The sequence below is a fragment of the Pocillopora verrucosa genome, chromosome 3 (assembly GCF_036669915.1).
Source record: "Pocillopora verrucosa isolate sample1 chromosome 3, ASM3666991v2, whole genome shotgun sequence".
Taxonomy (NCBI): domain Eukaryota; kingdom Metazoa; phylum Cnidaria; class Anthozoa; order Scleractinia; family Pocilloporidae; genus Pocillopora; species Pocillopora verrucosa.
The window spans coordinates 30492523-30510784 of NC_089314.1; the positions used below are offsets into that span (position 1 = coordinate 30492523).

Below are 18262 nucleotides of genomic sequence, written 5' to 3' on the forward strand. Positions count from 1 at the left end.
GAATAAATGAAGATGAATAACAAAGAGGACATCAAATTGTTCTTAATTAATGCACGATAATGTTCAACATGGAGAGATCCTGCAGAAATTGGCCTACTGGCATTGGTCCAAAGAAGTTAGTTATTAACAAAAGTACCACAACATCATAAAATTACAATATCAGCTAATCTGTTTGACTTAAAAGCTTGAGAAATCATCTATGGTCTCTAAATTAACTGTGCAAGTATGCACAACTCAGAGGGCTGTGGATTAATGTCAACTGTTTAGAAGCACTTGGGATATATAAGAAACTGGAAAAAGAATCAGAAGCTCAAATACAGCACTTCCCTTGGGTTTGCATTCATATCATATCCTGCAGCTTACATGACACAATATGACTTTCAGAACAACAATGCACTTCCTGATTGTAGCTATGGTTAACAGGTTAATTTAGTATTATCAACTTAGTTGATAACGTAAGTTGGCTGCTGTAAAGAGTTTCAAAGCTGATGTTTGGAGTGTTAGCCCTTCCTCAGAGCAAATGGCAAAGAGATAACTCTTGAAACATCAGCTTTAAAATTCTTTATGGAGGCCAATTTACGCTATCAACTCATTTGATGCAGCACCACGGTTTCACAAAATCCTTTGAAGTTTATGCTAATTTCTATGGAATCCCAGTACTATAGTGAATATCTTAATGTCCTAAGATAATATAATTTTTTGAATTGATACAAGAGGTAGTTATAGAAGGCTTTCAGCATTGAATATATTCTTAACTTACAGAAAACTATTTGACCACATTTCAAGCACAGTTTTTTTTCATCCTACTATCAATATAACCAGTTTTTATGCTATTGGAAGTCTCAAAATTGTACCAGTTCTCATACTGGTTGTGGCAGATAATTTCCGTTCCGGCAATCCATCTGAGGCAACCACTGGTGAATCATTAGTGCTGGCAACTGTAAATGTTTGCTCAGCATCCAGTGCAAAATGAGCTGTTACCATCTTCTGACCCACAGACAGAAATGGATCAGGCTTTTTCCTGAAAGAAAAAAGAAATAAAACATTCATCAGCCAAATAATAATTTTCTAAATATCATTGTAATTGTATCTCTCGATGTGAATCACTTAAACTACACATATTTCTGATACAAATATGTGAATTTGCTCATTTCTTACCAACAAAAATGACAGACATTGGATGAAAAAGTTTACATTAAAAAGACGAGATGAATTGCGTTTATGTACACTGTTATTGTCTCATTATAATTTCTTAGAAACATTTAATTCTGCTGGGCTTGGCTGCAATAACTGTTTCAGAATAAAACTTAAGCTACCTTAGCAAAGGAAAAGCTGTAAGGTTAACATTTCAAAAATTCTGTGAAAAATTGACCAATAAGAAGAATTCCCTGCCAGTTTGAAGTTTTGATTTGGAAATAAATGAAAATAACCAGTTGAGAGTAATTTAAAAAACATGCATGTTCAACAGTTACAAAGCTGTGCTCTATTAAGAATCACTGGGTGCCTGAAGACTCTTGCTTAAAAACTTTGGGGGTTCCTTGTTTAAGAAAGCTTTAATACAAATTAGGGTGTACAAGTAATCAAACAGGTTGCTTAAAAGTAAAAGTTAGAAGTCTGTGAGACTTGGGTTCATGACTGGAGCACAAGAACAGCCCTGCTTCACTGCAATTTCTATATGAAACAATCACATAGGACATGTACACAAACTACATAGATCAGTGGTACACTCAAAAAATAGTTTCACTCACATTATGGGGGGAAGACCAATTCTCTTGCAGTGTTGCCATCTCTCAACAAATTGTCGAGACAGTTTCACTTTTCCTGCATGAAACTGAATCACTTCATAAAGAAAAGGATCATGCCGGCACAAACTTAGAAGCTGTCTTTCCCCAATACTGTCATAGCTCAAGTAACCCAGGGCAACTGCAGCTGCTGCCTGCACAGTTTCATACTGTGATGTCAACAGTTTGCCCAGTATGGGGATAGTTCCTATGGAGATAATGGCACCTGGAATTCCTGCTCTTGAATGAGCAAGTCCTCCAATAAAATTTGCAGCAGCACATTGGATGTCTTCTGTAGTTGAGTCAAGAAGTGACACCAACATTTTAATTCCAGTTGCTGAGGTCAAAGATTGGTCCTCATCTGGAATGATCCGGGATAAAACCACCACTTGAAATGCTGTATAGGTAGCTAACCTTTCATTTTTCTGCTCCAAGAATGGGACAAAGCTGTGGTACCTTACTCCCCCAGACACTGCAATATTTCTTTGGTTGGTCACATTATTGTAAGCAAAAACAGAGAGTGCAGCTCCAGCAAGAAGGTGCACCTCTTCATCTTCATCATAAAGCTGTCGCAAAATATGAACAAAGCTGAAGTCTTTATGATCCAGTGTTGCTTTCATGTTGGTAGAGTTTCTCAAACAAACACAGCCAAGAGTATAGGCAGCTTCTGCTTTGATAATGTCCTGTCTTGCTTGCACCATGTATCTGATCAGAAATTTCAGGCCCCCTTCTCTGGTAACAGCATCTTGATTTTGGATATGAGGTCTGAAGCTAAGGCAGAGACACAGTGCACGTAATGTCTGTAGTACACTTAGGATAATGTATGCTGGTGTGTTGGATTTCCCCAAAAGACGAACCAATGGCATCACACCATTTGCTTGGGCAATTTCATCCCTTTTGTTTCTGACTCCCTCTGCAAGAACACCAAGAGCTTCTGAGCCAATGAAGTGTAAGCTCTGAGGTAAATTCTCAGATAGAAATTCAGTGAGGAGGTTAATCCCAATTTCTGCTGCAATGGACCGTCTCTGTGCATTCTTTTCCCCAGCAATTGCCCAGAGTGCTCCTGCCGTGAGGGTCCTTAAATCAGCTGCTCTGGATCGCTTCAACAGTCGCATCAGCATCATAACGCATCCATGTTCTGTTACAATTCTCTGATTGCCCTCATTACCTTCTGCTAGTGCATGAATTCCTTCAACTGAAGCAAATTGACATTCTCTTGATCGCAATCGCATCAATTCCATCAATGGCTGAACTCCATTTTTAGCCACAAATGCATTTTGATTAGCCATGTTTCCCTTGACAATAGCACCCACTGTTTTCGCCACAGCAGCTAGCACATGTTTGTTTTTCACTGTTGTTAGCAAGCTGACCAGTGAGTTCCATATTTCATTATTACTCCCCACAGTTGCTTGTACCTCAGAATTTGAGATAGATAACACTCTTAATGTACTTAGGGCTGATTCCACCACCTCTTCGTCCTCGGTGTGCTGGAGTAACCTCACCAATGATTCTATTCCACCATTGTTAACTGTAGCCTCTTTGTTGTCATCATTATATGCCAAGGCCTCAAGCAGCCTTGTAGCAGGAAGATAAACATCTCGTGGGGTGTCGGTAAGTTGTAAAATAATTGGAGGAACAGCTTTGCTTTTAGAAAGTTGTTCCTTACCTCTTTCGTCCTTAACAAGATTCAGCAACACAGAAAGAGCAAATATATTTGACTCTACGCTGGATAATGAATTTTTCAATAATCCTAAGAGAGCTTGGACTCCTCCGGCATTTAAAAACGATTCTAAATGATCAGAGTTTCCCTCACTCGTAAGTTCCACTAGTGCTTTAGCGCACGATGTCTCCAGATCACTTACCGACAGACCACGAATAAGATTTTTCCACACTTCGAGATCTGGACTGTCCAACTTTAAAAGATACTCCAAAACGCCAATGTGATCCTTCAATGCTGCAAGCTCCACAGCGCCAAACAGTTTTCGATCTTTAGCCTTGAGATTAGCACCCAACTCTTCCGCCAGAAGTTGTACGGTGTCAACATGGCCGTTCATACACGCTAGTAGAAATGGAGTCAGCTGTTGTCCATCTTGAGTCTCAAGCTCTAATTGGTCCTCTCTGGATTTTATGAAACGACTAACACTCTTGTAATAGCCATTGCAAGCTGCGTGATGTACATGAGCCCAACCATTTTCATCAAATTCATCCATGTTTACATAAGCCGAGCTGGACCACTCAACTCGAAGACACAACGGGGCTCGTCCGAAAGCTCAAAATTGTATTTTTATAAGGGTGTAATCCAACGACAAAATACCTTGAAAGCCAGATAAAAAGACATTTCGCTGGATCAAGGTACCTATGATCTCATTCCTGGTTCAGATTTTATGAAATCCTCAAGTGTTGTCAATCGAGCTGTTCAGTTGCTAACGAAGGTTGCTACGCACTTGAAAAGAACGATCAATCGCCAAGTCAACTTCAGTGTTACAATAGAAAGCACTAAGTCACCATGAAATCTGTTTATCTCCTATATAAGCTAAAATTTCTCACTTATTCGAAACACGTTTCCCATTTCTCGACAAAAATGCTGCGTGGGAATGCGCAGAAACAGCATTGAAGAGTTTACCTAGCAGATAACCTTTCAAACGAATCATAAATTAGAAATGAGTAAGGCAATGTGATTGGTCAGTTGTATTGATTGTTCTCTTTGTTCGTCGGTGGAGTAGTCAGATCTGGTTTAAACTCCTCATTTAAGTCATTCATTACAAGGCTTATCATTTATCAAGAAGTCATCTTTGCCAAATTACTATAGTATCAATATTTTTACTAATTTTGAGGGTCTTCAGGGTCCAGTTGTATGAAGGGCGGATAACGTTATCCAACGGATAAATTGCTTTCCGGCGGATAAGTGATAGCAAAACGAATAGCTTTATCCACCGGATAGAGATTTATCCTATGGATAGCGTTTTACAACCTTCGCACATTCGAGGCCAGATGTTTTACAAGGTGAAGCTCAGTTTGTCGCCTGCGGGAGAAGAGGGGGGAGGGGGGAGGGGGGAGGGAGGAGTTGGAGGATTTTGGCTCTGTCGTGATTAAATCTACCTGAACCTTCAATAAGGCTCTCTTATGTATTCTCTAACTGCCTGTCGTTAAGTAAATCTGAGGAAATCAATTGCAAGATAGCTGGTATCGATACACTCGACGTAACCTAAAAAATGGTGTCTGGGTTAAGACAGATGTTTTGGTTTAAAATGAGAGGACCATGAAATGTTTCAGAAGTCTACTAAGTTAGTACACGTAGCTTGCGATTGGGGCCTTGGAGTGCTGATACATATAAGACACGGCCAGAACGCATAATTTTTTGCGTCCACTGTTCTATAAACTGAAACGGAAACTTAAAATCATGTATTAAATTACAACCGCACCCCACCCCCCTCCACGCCCCAGCTTGCATTAAGCGATTGACTTTCTTAGACCCTAGGCATCATTCAAATGAAGCCGTCTTTGCTAAAAAGAAAAAAAAACATGTCACTCGGGTCAAAGAGGAGGAGAAATTTTTTACCGCTATGCAAATGCGAAAAGGGAACAAAAAGGTGTTGCAGAGGTAGAATTTGAAATAATTAGCGATCATTAGTGCGTGCGAATATTTTGCGCCTTTGAACGTAAAACTACTTGAATTCCACTAAGTTTTTTTTACTGTCATGCGCACCTCATCCAAAATGGTAATTTTTGAATTTTTTAACGGTGACTGTTTACTTTATGACGCTGAAAAAGGACGGATTCATTAGATATCCTTCATATCACCATTACATTTGATGACTGTCTTTATCATTCCTGGTGGACGATAGCTAAAAACATCTTGCAGTTCTTTTAACAGCCAAGATGCGAGACTTGGACGAGTTTTGTCAAAACTTTTATGATAAAACTCTTGCGAACTGATCACGCTTCAAATTCAAACCTCACCAAAAGTTCACAACTTCCAACAGCATTGGGCTAGTTTGAAGTTTGAAACAATTTGTTATCAGAAAGTTGCTGCGTGATAAAATGTCACAACGAAGGAATAGCAAACAAGTGTGGGACATAGATGGGCAGAAAGTTTCCAACTTTATACGATTCAATTGTTGTCGCAGAATGCATATTAATGTGCTCAAACAACGTTTCCTAGATTTCGATGTTATTAGAAACATCACGTTACCTATATCTAATTTTAAACAAAATTACATATTATATTTTATATAAAAACAGAGTAGATGTAAACGAATGATGTAACATCATATAAACTTAATCGTATAAACTTTATCATATAAACTTTGTGTTATACAAAGACCACTCACTGGGACTGTTGCCTCGTCGTGGCTGAGTGGCTTGTGCGTCCCAGCGACTCCAAGAGCTATGCCGACGGGGGTGTTTACACCCCAGGTAGGGCCTCCCAAGCCGGAAAGGTCAAGGCGTGGGGTCCAGACTAAAGACAGTCCCACGGCCCTCCAGGCATGGGGGTTAGGCTTAAGGCTAACAACCTTATCCTGTAAAAAGAATTTGTTACAGAAACAGCAACGAAGACAACCAATATCCTGCACGCAGACCTTCCAAGGTCTTCGAACCGTATGACTACCAGTGGTGAAAGCCAGAAGGAAACTATTGGCATGAAGTTGGAAATGATGAGTGCAAAAACCAAGATCAGGATTGGTTTTTGAAATCTACGTACCATGTGCGAAACTGGGAAGCTTGCACAGGTTACAACAGAAATGAGACGGTATAACTTGCATGTATTGGGCGTAAGTGAAAGCAGATGGATTGGGACAGGGAGATTAAAGACGGTGTCAGGCGAGACGGTATTGTATTCTGGGCGGGATGATGAGTTACACCGTGAAGGCGTGGCAGTTATTCTGAAGAAAGGAGCAGATAGATCGCTGTTGGAATGGAAACCTATTAATAGTCGCCTCATAAAGGCCAGGCTGAAAGGAAAGCAAAATAACTTGACCCTGATTCAATGTTACGCTCCGACCAATGATAGTGAAGATGATATGAAAGACAATTTCTATCGGAGATCCCTTCGGGATTTCAAGGTGAGGAGAGGAGCTGACATTGGAAGTGACTATCATCTTGAAACAGCCTGCCTTAAACTGAAATTAAAGAGAGCAGGGCGTCTAACCAAGGGGCGCAGCCGTTTCGATGTGAGCCAACTGAAACACCCAAATGTGCGAAAATCTTTTATCCTGGAGGTGCGCAACAGATTCGAGGCTGTTAAGGAATGGATGTCACCTGATACCTGGAAAGCAATTGGAAGTAGACGGAGATTAAAGAAGAAAGTTATGGACGCGAAATCCCAACGGCTTAAAGAAAGACATCAAGAGATGTATCGGGCAGCGAACAAAGAGGTGAAACGCCGAACAAGAGCAGATAAACGGAAGTACATAGAGAACCTTGCATCCCAGGCGGAGGAGGCAGCTGCACGCAATGAGCAAGGAACAGTATATAAGGTCATCATGATCATAACAGGTAAATGCCATACAACCAACGTGATTGTAAAGGACAAGAACGGTATCTTATTAACATCAGAGGGAGAGCAGCAACGGCGCTGGACGAAGCACTTTAGAGAGCTTTTAGACAGACCACCACCACCAACAGTAGTGCCAAACATCCAGGAAGCCGCAACCGACCTTGACATCAGCACAGACGTTCCAACTAGGAGGAAAATCATCCAAGCCATTAATTCCCTGAAGAATGGAAAAGCTCCTGGCCATGATAATCTAAATGCCGAGCTGTTTAAAGCAGACCCTGAGCTTGCTGCAACCATGCTGACCCCCTTATTTACAAAGATCTGGGAGCAGGAAGAAATTCCGACAGATTAGAGCAGAGGAGTGATAATCAAGATACCAAAGAAAGGTTCTCTAAGTGATTGTAACAACTGGCGAGGAATTACCCTTTTGTCTGTGCCGAGTAAAATCTTTTGCAAGGTCATTATACAGCGCATCACCCAAGCTGTTGACGACCTCCTGCGGAACGAGCACTCTGGATTTCGCAAGGGGCGTGGATGTACGGATCATATTTTCACACTGCGGAACATACTTGAGCAATGTACTGAGTGGAACAGGGAGTTGTATGTAAATTTCATCGACTATGAGAAAGCGTTTGACAGCATTCACAGGGACAGTCTTTGGCAGATTCTAAGAGCATATGGCATTCCACAACGCATTATTAATATCATCAAATGCTTCTGCTCAAATTTCACATGTTGCATCGGTCAGGGAGATCTAAGTTTTGAAGTTAAAACCGATGTACGGCAGGGATGTGTCATGTCGAACAATGGAAGATCAGCGAAGAGGTATAAGATGCACCCCTTTTACTATACTCGAAGACCTCGACTTCGCAGATGATTCAGCCCTATTGTCCCACACACGACAGCACTTTCAGGAAAAGACAGACCGGCTCAGCATGTTCAGCAACCAGGTCGGCTTGAGAATTAGCTTGAAGAAGACGGAGGCCATGTGTGTTAATTTCCCTTCCGAAACAAAGATCAGGGTAAGAGGACAAGACATTCCATACACCAACAAGTTCACATACCTCGGAAGTGTGCTCTGCCAAGATGGGGGTACTAGTGTAGATATACAAAGCAGATTGAACAAAGCAAGAAATGCTTTTATGAGCTTAAGATCAGGGTGGAGGTCAGCAAGCTACAGCACAAATACGAAGCTTAGAATCTATCAGAGCTGCGTATTGTCAACTCTCCTTTACGGCTCGGAATGCTGGCGAATGACAGAACAGGACCTCTCAAAACTAGCCTCCTTCCACACAGCTAACCTCAGGAAGATTCTGAGAATCTTCTGGCCTCAGAAAATATCAAACGACCAGCTACTGAGGTAAACCAAGCAGGAGGATATTCGTACACTTGTCAACAGGAGAAGATGGAGGTGGATCGGTCATGAGATGCGGAAGGCCAGTAACATCATAGCCAGAATTGCAATGCACTGGACACCTTAAGGCAAACGAAGCAGAGGGCGCCCGAAAACAACTTGGCGGAGGACAGTAGAGAAGAGACTAAGGGGGCTCAATTACAGCTGGAGCACCATTGAAAAACTGGCTAAAGATAGGCAGGGTTGGAAGGATTTCGTTGCTGCCCTATGTGCCACACAGGCGTGATTGGTAGTAAGTTATACAAAGATTTCCAGCGTTGAGAAAAGCTGTCACAGCGTGTATTTGATATCACCAATCAACTGCTAACACGTCACTCGCTTTTCGCGCCACTCGGTCAGGTTGCTGAATCAACGTCAAAGCCTTCACGATTCTCAATACAAGGTAGTTTGTCGGAACTTTCTCGGATTATGGCGGCTAGAACGCTAAAAAATCCATATCACTGACAGACAGTGAGGTTCAAACCTTCCTAAAAGGGGAAGAAAACAAATATAGAAAAGAAAAGCCGAAAGTTACGTATTCAGTGGCTCTGGTGATGGCGTTTCTCGCGGCTGAGAATGAAAGTCGAAAACTGGCCACCGGTCGATTTGATTCTAAAAGATTTCTTCTGTCGGTAAGGTGCAATTCAATAACTGAGAATTTTGTATATTGAAAATTGTATTAAAATTAGGACCATTGTTGTTTTTATAATCGTGATTCAGCGCATTTTTCCATCTTAAGAGTTAGCGCCAACGCACTTTACGATTGTTATTTGGGGATTGTCGACTCATTTATTTTCATTCATTAATGAAGTCGGTTATTCTTGTCATTAGAGGGCTATTGGGTTTATGTGATAAACAGAATAATACATTGTTGCTTGTAGACATGGAATTTCTTTTCTCGTGTTCAACTCGACATCTCACTCGTACGTTATCGAGTTAAACACTCGAAGAGGAATTCCGCGCGCCCATGCATTATTCTCTATGTGTCTTTTCTATTACCAATGCTATCAACATTTTACGAAAATCCATGATTTTGATGTGTAAAAAGATATTTCTTATTTATACAGTTAATACTTTTTCCATTTTGTTCAAGGTTACCAGAGGTAGGACATAGCCAGTTCTAATTGAAACAGAGTCGCTGAACTTGTGCGTGATTACAAAGGCGGACACTCCTAATTTGGAAAGCCAGTGACCAAGGTAAATGTTCCTGGCCATTCGACAACATCTTTGAGAAGGGCCGGGGTTTTATTCCTTCCTGACATAGATGTGCTATTTATTTTTAGGTGGGAATTTTGGAAGTTATGAAATTCAAGAGTAAGATTGGGACTCAATGATGAAATATGCTCTAAAAGAAATCCAAACAGACTCCAAAGTACCTTTTTTTTTGAAGGAGAAGCTAGCCTTAGAAACCTGCAAAATTTTTCTATATAAACTGATGGAGGACTGCAACTTTGTCAGAGGCAATAATGGAATGTAAATACACACAAAGCGTTTCTCGAGAAATCATGGAAAAATTGAAACAATAAAAGTCAAAACCCTTGTTCAGTTAGCACAGTAATATTTGCAAATCATTTTCATGATGGAATTAATCTTAGTTGCACTTTACTGAACAAATAAAGCATCGTTTATCCCTTAGGGCAAAAATTGTGTTTAAATACTCCACCAAAGTGCAGGATTTAATGGTCAATATTTTTGTAAAAGGCAAAGTCAGCGATCATGACATTCTACTTATTGACAAAGCCTTAAAACCCAGACTGGACCGAATAGACTTTTTCTTCTGAGCCATTTGCTCGCGAAAGTGAGCTATTTACCTAAAACGGCTTTAGATTAAAAAACATAACACTTGTATTGCGCTGGAAAGACGTAACACTTCAGTTTCAAATCCCCCACCCCCCGACACAGACGATGTTGAAATGTCCGTGGGCTGCCTGGGAGGAAGGGGGGAGGTTAAAGCTTCGAAGTGATCGGCCCTTCAGACTGATGTCAAGTTAATGTGCTACATGATGTGATTTCCTGTGAATAGATTTTCCCTCTCTTATAAATTCCTAGTAATTTGTTCATATGTTTTATCTTTTCCAGCAGGAGGATCATGTTCCAGGGAAAGACATTTCACTGCCAGGGGACAATTAGGAGCGCAGAAATCAAATGGTACCATATATAGGATTGTGAAAAAGAAATATTTTAATCTGAGTCCCTTTTGAGGATTCGAACCTCAAGCAGTCAGCCCAAATAAGGCGATCCCAATTGGGTGGAGAGTTTCGTGCACTCCACTCAGTGCTTGTTTATTTTCGCGTCCCGAGGAGAGGTGCAGTGCAGATTGCCCATACTTCGGTCTCGCCCTCTGGTACCTCGGCGTAAGCTCGTATCATTTTTTTCCTTTTTGTTTTTTTTTGTTTTTGATGAAACGAGAATAGTCGATACATAGGTCTCAAACCCGGAGGTCTTGACCCATTTCAGGTGTCGGCTGTAACCACCAGAGGACTGTGTCTGTATTCAAGCAGGGATTGTACTTTCTCTTTCCTCCGGCACATTTGGCATTCAAAGTCAGGGGAATACTTTCTTAACTAAACAGTGAGACAAATTGGTCTCAGCAGAACTCAATAATGGCGACTGAAGCTTCCAGAGCTTAGCTTGAGAGGGACCACAAGAACTAATTGTCTATGATATCTTAATCCAAAGTATTTTCCAAGAAAACTGCCCATTACTTTATTAGCTGAGCAGAATAAAAAAAAACATATCTGGATCAACGTCTGTTAGGATTAAAACCTTACACCTTAAAACTTCGCCATCAGCTTTACTTGCTGGGCAGAACAACAAATTCGGGTCGACCTTTGTGAGGATTCAAATCTCATTTCATTCAACTTTGCTACGAAATGCCCTTATAGCAGGGCCCCCGTTGATACCAGTCTTGTGACTGAAGGCGTCACCCTGTTTAAATATCAATTATTATTAGAAAGAAACATTTTGGGTAAATGTACCTGAGGATTCAAACCTCAGACTTTCCAATATTGGTATAAAATGCTCTTCCAGCTGAGCTGAGAAAAATGTGGGTCGACTTTTCACGGAGGAATTAAAAATAATACCGTGTATTTTCGGTATAAAATACAGGCGGAAATGAAAACTTTTGGTCGACACTCGTGGGGATTCAAACCTCCGATATACGTGTTTTGCTGTCAAATCTCGTGCAGTCATTGTTTTCTCGTACTAAGCATTGTATTTTGTTTGCTTCCTGAGTGCGTGATCAGCAGGTGATAAAGATGTAGTTATTATTTTGCTGGAATCAAACTGCAAATATATTCAAGTTGGATTTCATGTCAGCGATCTAGTGGACAAACCAAAAGGGCTTTAAATATAAAGAGAGCTGCTTAACTGTTTAGGTAAGAAATAAATTAGAGTTATCGACGATTCGTGAAGTACGTTCCAGCTGTTTCAGTCATTAAACACATTAACTTTAAGTAAAGATATTAGACGCAATTGGAATTTTGAATATACACTGGCTGAGAAGTACAAGTATGTTTCAGCGACAATTATGAAATGTATATCTACGGAAAATAAGAAAGATTAGAATCAAAATCATCTTAAGCCGAATATTAAACGTGAAAAAAAATGAAAACAAAAATCACATCGAAACAGACGAATCAAATTTAAACAAAGAAACCCATGTATGCATGCTATTTTTAACAGAAATACAGGGAGTTGAAGAGGGAGTTAAACCTCAGATCTACCGATTTTGTTCTCAGGTACTTTATCTGCCGGCTGAGATATATGAAACTGGTGCAGTTATTGTTCTTATCACATAATTAGCATTGTTATATACCTAGACTTTCACTCAACAAAACGAGCACTGTGATTGGTTGATTCTTGGTCATGTGTCCCGACCGGGATACAATTGCGCAGTTGTTGCCCGCGCGCCGAATACAACAGCACGTTTTTTCCCTATAACTATTAAAGTCTAAATATATAGCAAAGCACTTAATGTATGGTCCCTCGGGAAACTAGTTAGTTTTGTTTTCCCTCGAATCCTGACGTTTCCCGAGACGAAGTCGAGGGAAACATCAGGACTCTACAGTGAATGTATATTGTATAATGTTTGCTTTGTGCGTATTTGTTATCAAATGGCTGTATGGGTTTTATTTTAGTATTATTGGAATCAAGTACCTGCTCAAATCAGTGGTATTCAAGGCAGAAATGGAGGAAACCGATCAACAGAACTCTACATGCAAAGAGTGCTGCTTAGCTGTTCAGGTAAGAATGGAACGAGATAAACCGATTCTTCATGAAGTTTGTATAAACTGTACAATATGTAATATACATGTATCTTGGCGGTTATATAATGAAAATGTTAGCTGTAACTAAATATCACCCTTTGCATTGGTTATAATGACTGCAACTGTGACATGAGACATTTGCTCCGTTTCCTTTGTAAGATTTGGCTTAAGAAACCACCTTCTACTTTTATAGGAAAAGCATTTTAAGGAAACAGTTTGAAAGTTCTGGTGTCTATGTATTATGTGTTTTTCAACAAGGAAACAGTTTAAAAATTGCGGTGTCAATGCATCATGTGTTTGTCAATAAAGAAGCAACTTAAAAGTTGCGGTGTCAACGCATCATGTGTTTGTCAACAAGGTAGCAGTTCAAAAAGTTGCGGTTTCTATGCATCGTGTGTTTGTCAACAAGGAAGCCGTTTAAAAGTTGCGGTGTCTGTGCATCATATGGTTGTCAACAAGGGAGCAGTTTTTAAAGTTGCGATGTCTGTGCATCATGTGGTTGTCAACAGGGAAGCAGATTAAAAGTTGCGCTGTCTGAGCATCATGTGGTTGTTAACAAGGAAGCAGTTTTAAAGTTGCGGTGTCTATTCATCGTGTTTTTATCTTAAGGGAAGCGGTGTAAGCGTTGCAGTGTCTATGCATGATCTGATCATCATAAAAAGAAGCAATTTTAAAGTTTCAGTGCCCTACTACGTATCATACGAGCGTCAAAAAGTAAAATGATAAGTAATGAAATAACGTATTTCCTCGAATAAGCGCCCTCGCTCCAACAAGCGCCCCCCCTTCGAATGAATGCTCATCCCCTAGGCCATAATGTCAATAAAGCGCCCCCTCGAATAAGTGCCTCTCCCTTTCCTCCCTCACGGTCTTAAATAGTAGGGATACGTGGAAAACCTGTTTTCATTGCTACTTTATTCGTAATTCGTTAAGCCTCGACTACAGCGGAACCAGTGCAGGAGAGTAGTTTCTTTTCCGTTAAGTCTCCTCCAATTATTTCTGTCTCCATTTTCGAGCAGAGTTCCATATATTTGCGTCATCTGTCCTTTTAATTTTTTATTATTGCTGCGCTAACTAATATGCGCCCTTCTGCGAATAAGTGCCCTCCTTTTAAGCTGAAATTTTAAATAAGCGCCTGGGCGCTTATTCGAGGAAAAAGGGTATAGAAGTTTGACTTGAAAAATAAAGAAAGGAACAATTTGAAACAAAAAGGTAACAATGAAAATAAATTAAAAATAAATAATGAAAAAACAAACAAACAAACAAACAAACAAACCCGTAAACCACAAAAAACAAAAAAATAATTAAAACAAAAAAACAAAAAAACGCCATACTGAACCTCGACATACACCTGAAATACTTCACATTTGTGCTTACCTTTATAAATAGACTCTTATTGACTTTACTGTGGGTTTCAAGACCTGATTTTCCCTTAATCATTAGTTGTCTATAAAGGCTTAGTGGAAACAATTGTAACTTGTTTCGTTACCGGCCAGAAAATTAATGCTTCAACGATTCCTCCGACCTCTGATTTCTAACTTTGGTTCTCAGACATTCGATTTTTACTTCCGGCTATCGACTTTCAATTTCTTGGTTTCCGGCTTCGAATTTTTAATCTACGACTTCATACTTCGGATTTAATTTTGGACATTCGATTTCGGGTTCGGAGTAAAATTTTCTGACTTCCGGCTTCGGATTTTCAATTTACGACTTCAGACATTCGATTTCGGAGTTCGGAGTTTGGAGTGTACTTCGAACCATTGACATATAATTTTCTGACTACCGACTTCGGGATCTTAATTCATAACTTTCGACTTCTAAGCCTCCAACTTCCTCGTCTCTCACTATGAACTTTCCGAAATGATTTTGAGGGAACTGTTATTTCTTTGGATTGCAATAAGTGCGAGCAAAGGTTCCATTTTGAATGCAAATTAAAATTAGCCGAGAGGACTTTTTAGGCAGGCCACCAAGAGACTTCAAGACTGATAGAGGTGTTAGAATTGACATTTGTCAGCAGACTCGTATTCTCAGATCTCCATGAAGAGAGGGGAGCTTGAAATTGTGGATTTAATTATCTTAGCGCTATTATTGTCGCGGTTTTTGCTTTCGCTCCTCTTCCGCCCTCATCTCTTCTTCTCCCTGCCGACGCCATAATTTTTCAAAGCTCTATCCTCTGATTTCTGCAATCCCTCTCTTTCCCTTTGTTTTTGTTTTAAGTAATGGGAAATTCTATTCTACCGACCCAGTCTTTCCTGCCCTCTTAAGCCCTTGTTGGTCTTTCAGACAAGACAATTTGGTTTTAGGAACTGAGTTGATAATGTAAATTGGCCACCGTAAAGAGTTTCTAAAGCTGGCGTTTTAAGCGTTAGCCCTTCGTCAGAGCGAATGTTGAATAGGATAGTAGTAACAGTTGAATAATCGTTAGAGATTTTCGTTAAATCAAGTTCATTTAAAAATCCTCTCTCGGTTAAATAATTAATATTAAAGAAAAAAGATGTGTGAATCGCGAAATAACTGCAGTAAATGATCTCTCTGCAGAAAAGCTCAAACTCAGAATCGACTTCCAAAATGTAAATTGCTTCTCTGTAACCTTGACAAACGGCCTGCCCCTCTGGCGAATGTTTTGAAAAATCAAGGGAAGCACAACATGTGTTACTTTTTCATGCAGTGTATGAAATGTACTGAATTTTTAATCAAGCTTTGAAGAGACAGAAAAATCAATATGAAAAATCAAGAGTCTTCATGCGGCTCATCAAATGCATTATCATTTCCCGTTTGATAATTACATTATGTTATAATAAGTGTGCTGCGATACAGATTACATCCCCATAATTTGTTTGGAAATCAAATTGTCAACGTTATTAAATTAAAACGGAAATTGAGTTAAATTTATCAAATCTACATAACAGGAAAAAAGTTCAAATACTTGTTATTACAATTTAATCATTAGTTCAGTTTTTCTTCATTGAAGTAATTAAGAAATCGTATTTCTTTAAGTTAATTTGTGTTTTGATATGATATTTCCCTCCTTTTGCAGCCCTATTTAAATGTTCCACTGCTGGATATTTGCACATAAAATCTGGTCATCAAAAAAAAAAAAAAAAAAAGAATTTGAATTTCCAACTTAGACAATACGACAATGTAATTATTCTACTTTAAAGGGCTTCCAGAACCTCAATAGAAAATTTGAAATTAGATTTACTTATTGAAAATCAACAGAAAGCAAACAAAACTATTAGAAAAATATACACCTCCATCATCGTCACATAACTTAATGCGGAGAGTCAATTTTTCATTCAAGACTGTCTTAAACGATCTCCATCGGAATTAAAACTTGATAAAAAAAACTGATCATATCAGGGGTTCAGTTTATGCTATTGAGGTGAATTTTAACTTGTGTATATATGTTTACTGCCCATGTATTCATGACTAAACTTGATCAAGTTTCGTGCGCGCACGGAGGCGTAAATTGGAGGTTTGAAGAACTCATACAATTATGCATTCATTTATATTGTTAACTTTTTCTGTAGTTAGCCAAACTGCTCTTTTTGCGGTTTCAGTTGAAGTAAAACAACTTGCAAAGGAACGAAAACACTAATAAGAATGAAAATATGGTTTTTGGTTGAAAATCAGATCTAAAAGAAGAAAAATCCTTGAATAAACTGTTCAGTATAAGAATCGGTATTTTTAGGCTGGAATATCCTCATCTTTAGCTGGTCGTAAAAACGACAATAGATACTTATTTCAATCACTAGAGAGATACTAGAGCACGGAATTTTGCCTTACCCGCTTGAAACATCTCAACAAAAGTTCTTTGAAACTCTCCGTTAAAGCCCGCGTAAACAAAAACGTTTATCATTGCGTTTGTGTATATCATACAAACGGCAATTTTAGTGACTACAGGCGGCACTTTAGATACTCCAAATGCTCCGACAAGATCAATTATTGTGATAGGCAGAACAAGGATTATAAAAAACCCCACCAAAATTATGACCATCCTTGCAACTCGCTTTTGTTTAAGGGCGAATGTCCTGTTGTACTGCCCTGTACTTGCCGGTTGATTTCTGCCGCTGAATAACATTGCGCTGACATTACGATAGTAAGTGTTAACACTATTTTCCACCTGCACTTGTTGTACGTGAATGACCCGCAATTGCCTGTGGCTGGCTTTGAGAAGAAAGCAGTTGATTGATGTAGCCAATATCAACGGCAACAAACAGAAACCGATCAGAAACGTTAGCAAATACGAAGTGGATAAATTTGTTGAGAAGAAGCATAAACCATGATTGTGGCGAAGGACTTCTTCGGGAGCTAAGCCGACGCCCACAATCGGTAAAATTGCAAAAAGTGTCACGATAGTCCATCCACTTGCCACAAAAACAGCAACAGCTCTGTTTGTCATGTACAAATTGTATTTGAAAGGAAATTTCACAGCTGTGAGTCTGTCAATGCAGATAAAAACGATGTTTATCCTTGATAATCCATCGAAGAGAATATTCACTGCTATGACAACACCACAAGGAATGAGGCCCGGCTGAAACACTTCTACAAGACGTAAAGGAACAGCCAGGGAGACTGTCAGCAAGTCACATACAGCCAAATCAAAGATAAAATAATTGGGAATAGTTCTTAGCCTTCGCTTGTAAAGAATGGCGACAATGACCGATAAATTTCCAGCGGTTCCTACAACAGATACGAACACCAGGAAGGAGGTGGTGAGAACTGAATCAATCGACATCTTGCGGCAGTCAGATTGTCGTGTGACTATATTTGCAGTGTTTGTTTGAGTAAGGCTGTCGCTGATAAAATAATCAATAATAATATATTTTTTTTGCTGCGTAGCTGATAATTGTGTAGGTAGCGATCCGAGCTGATACGAGGTGAGAAGTGGATCGATGTTATATTCCTTTTTCGGCTTCCCAGCTGATGTTCGAGTTCCCTGTCTTACACATTTAAACGTCACTCATTCTTGAAGCATAAACCAAAAAACTAATTGTTATTTGATCAATTTTTTGTCTCTGTGCTGGACGAGGCTCCTCAATTACTGTATGCGGTTCCTTCAATCTTTTGTTCACAATCATCAAAAATGCTAATATGCGGGCCGCTTTCAGAAAAATAAAAAAGTTGCCTTAAGGACGAAGTGTTAAAACGCTGAGGCTGATGTTGATATTTTCTCTAAGTAACGTCATGTAATCTTTCTTTACGTCAGTAGAAAAACACTTTTGGATTTATTTCTGATTTGATAATATCACTCAATTTCCGCTTCTTTTTGAGAAGAGAGTAAGTTATAAAACATAATTTCAAGCCTTGATGAAAGGTGTTCCTT

At 39.5% G+C, this 18262-nt stretch overlaps 3 protein-coding genes across 3 annotated transcripts; 1 reads left to right on the plus strand and 2 right to left on the minus strand.

The window, feature by feature from the left end:
- Positions 1-821: 821 nt before the first annotated feature.
- On the minus strand, positions 822-4396 carry LOC131774525 (ankyrin and armadillo repeat-containing protein). The gene is made up of 2 exons (XM_059090573.2): positions 1749-4396; positions 822-1021 (listed from the first exon to the last, which is right to left on the minus strand). Exons 1-2 carry the CDS (start codon positions 3989-3991, stop codon positions 826-828), a joined length of 2439 nt encoding a protein of 812 aa, XP_058946556.2. The 5' UTR covers positions 3992-4396; the 3' UTR covers positions 822-825.
- Positions 4397-6484: 2088 nt separating this feature from the next.
- LOC136279705 (uncharacterized) lies at positions 6485-7630 on the plus strand. The gene has a single exon (XM_066163648.1). It carries the CDS (start codon positions 6485-6487, stop codon positions 7628-7630), a length of 1146 nt encoding a protein of 381 aa, XP_066019745.1.
- Positions 7631-16687: 9057 nt separating this feature from the next.
- Positions 16688-17674, minus strand: LOC131774628 (5-hydroxytryptamine receptor 5B-like). The gene has a single exon (XM_059090680.2). It carries the CDS (start codon positions 17672-17674, stop codon positions 16688-16690), a length of 987 nt encoding a protein of 328 aa, XP_058946663.2.
- Positions 17675-18262: the final 588 nt, after the last annotated feature.

Bases quoted from the DNA above. Each gene is read 5' to 3' on its own strand.
- LOC131774525 (XM_059090573.2), bottom strand. From the start codon at position 3,991: ATGGATGAATTTGATGAAAATGGTTGGGCTCATGTACATCACGCAGCT. The intron at 1,022-1,748 runs GTGAGTGAAACT...TTTTTCTTTCAG, and splicing joins ATTGGTCTTCCCCCCATAAT to GAAAAAGCCTGATCCATTTC.
- LOC131774628 (XM_059090680.2), bottom strand. From the start codon at position 17,674: ATGTCGATTGATTCAGTTCTCACCACCTCCTTCCTGGTGTTCGTATCT.
- LOC136279705 (XM_066163648.1), top strand. From the start codon at position 6,485: ATGTGCGAAACTGGGAAGCTTGCACAGGTTACAACAGAAATGAGACGG.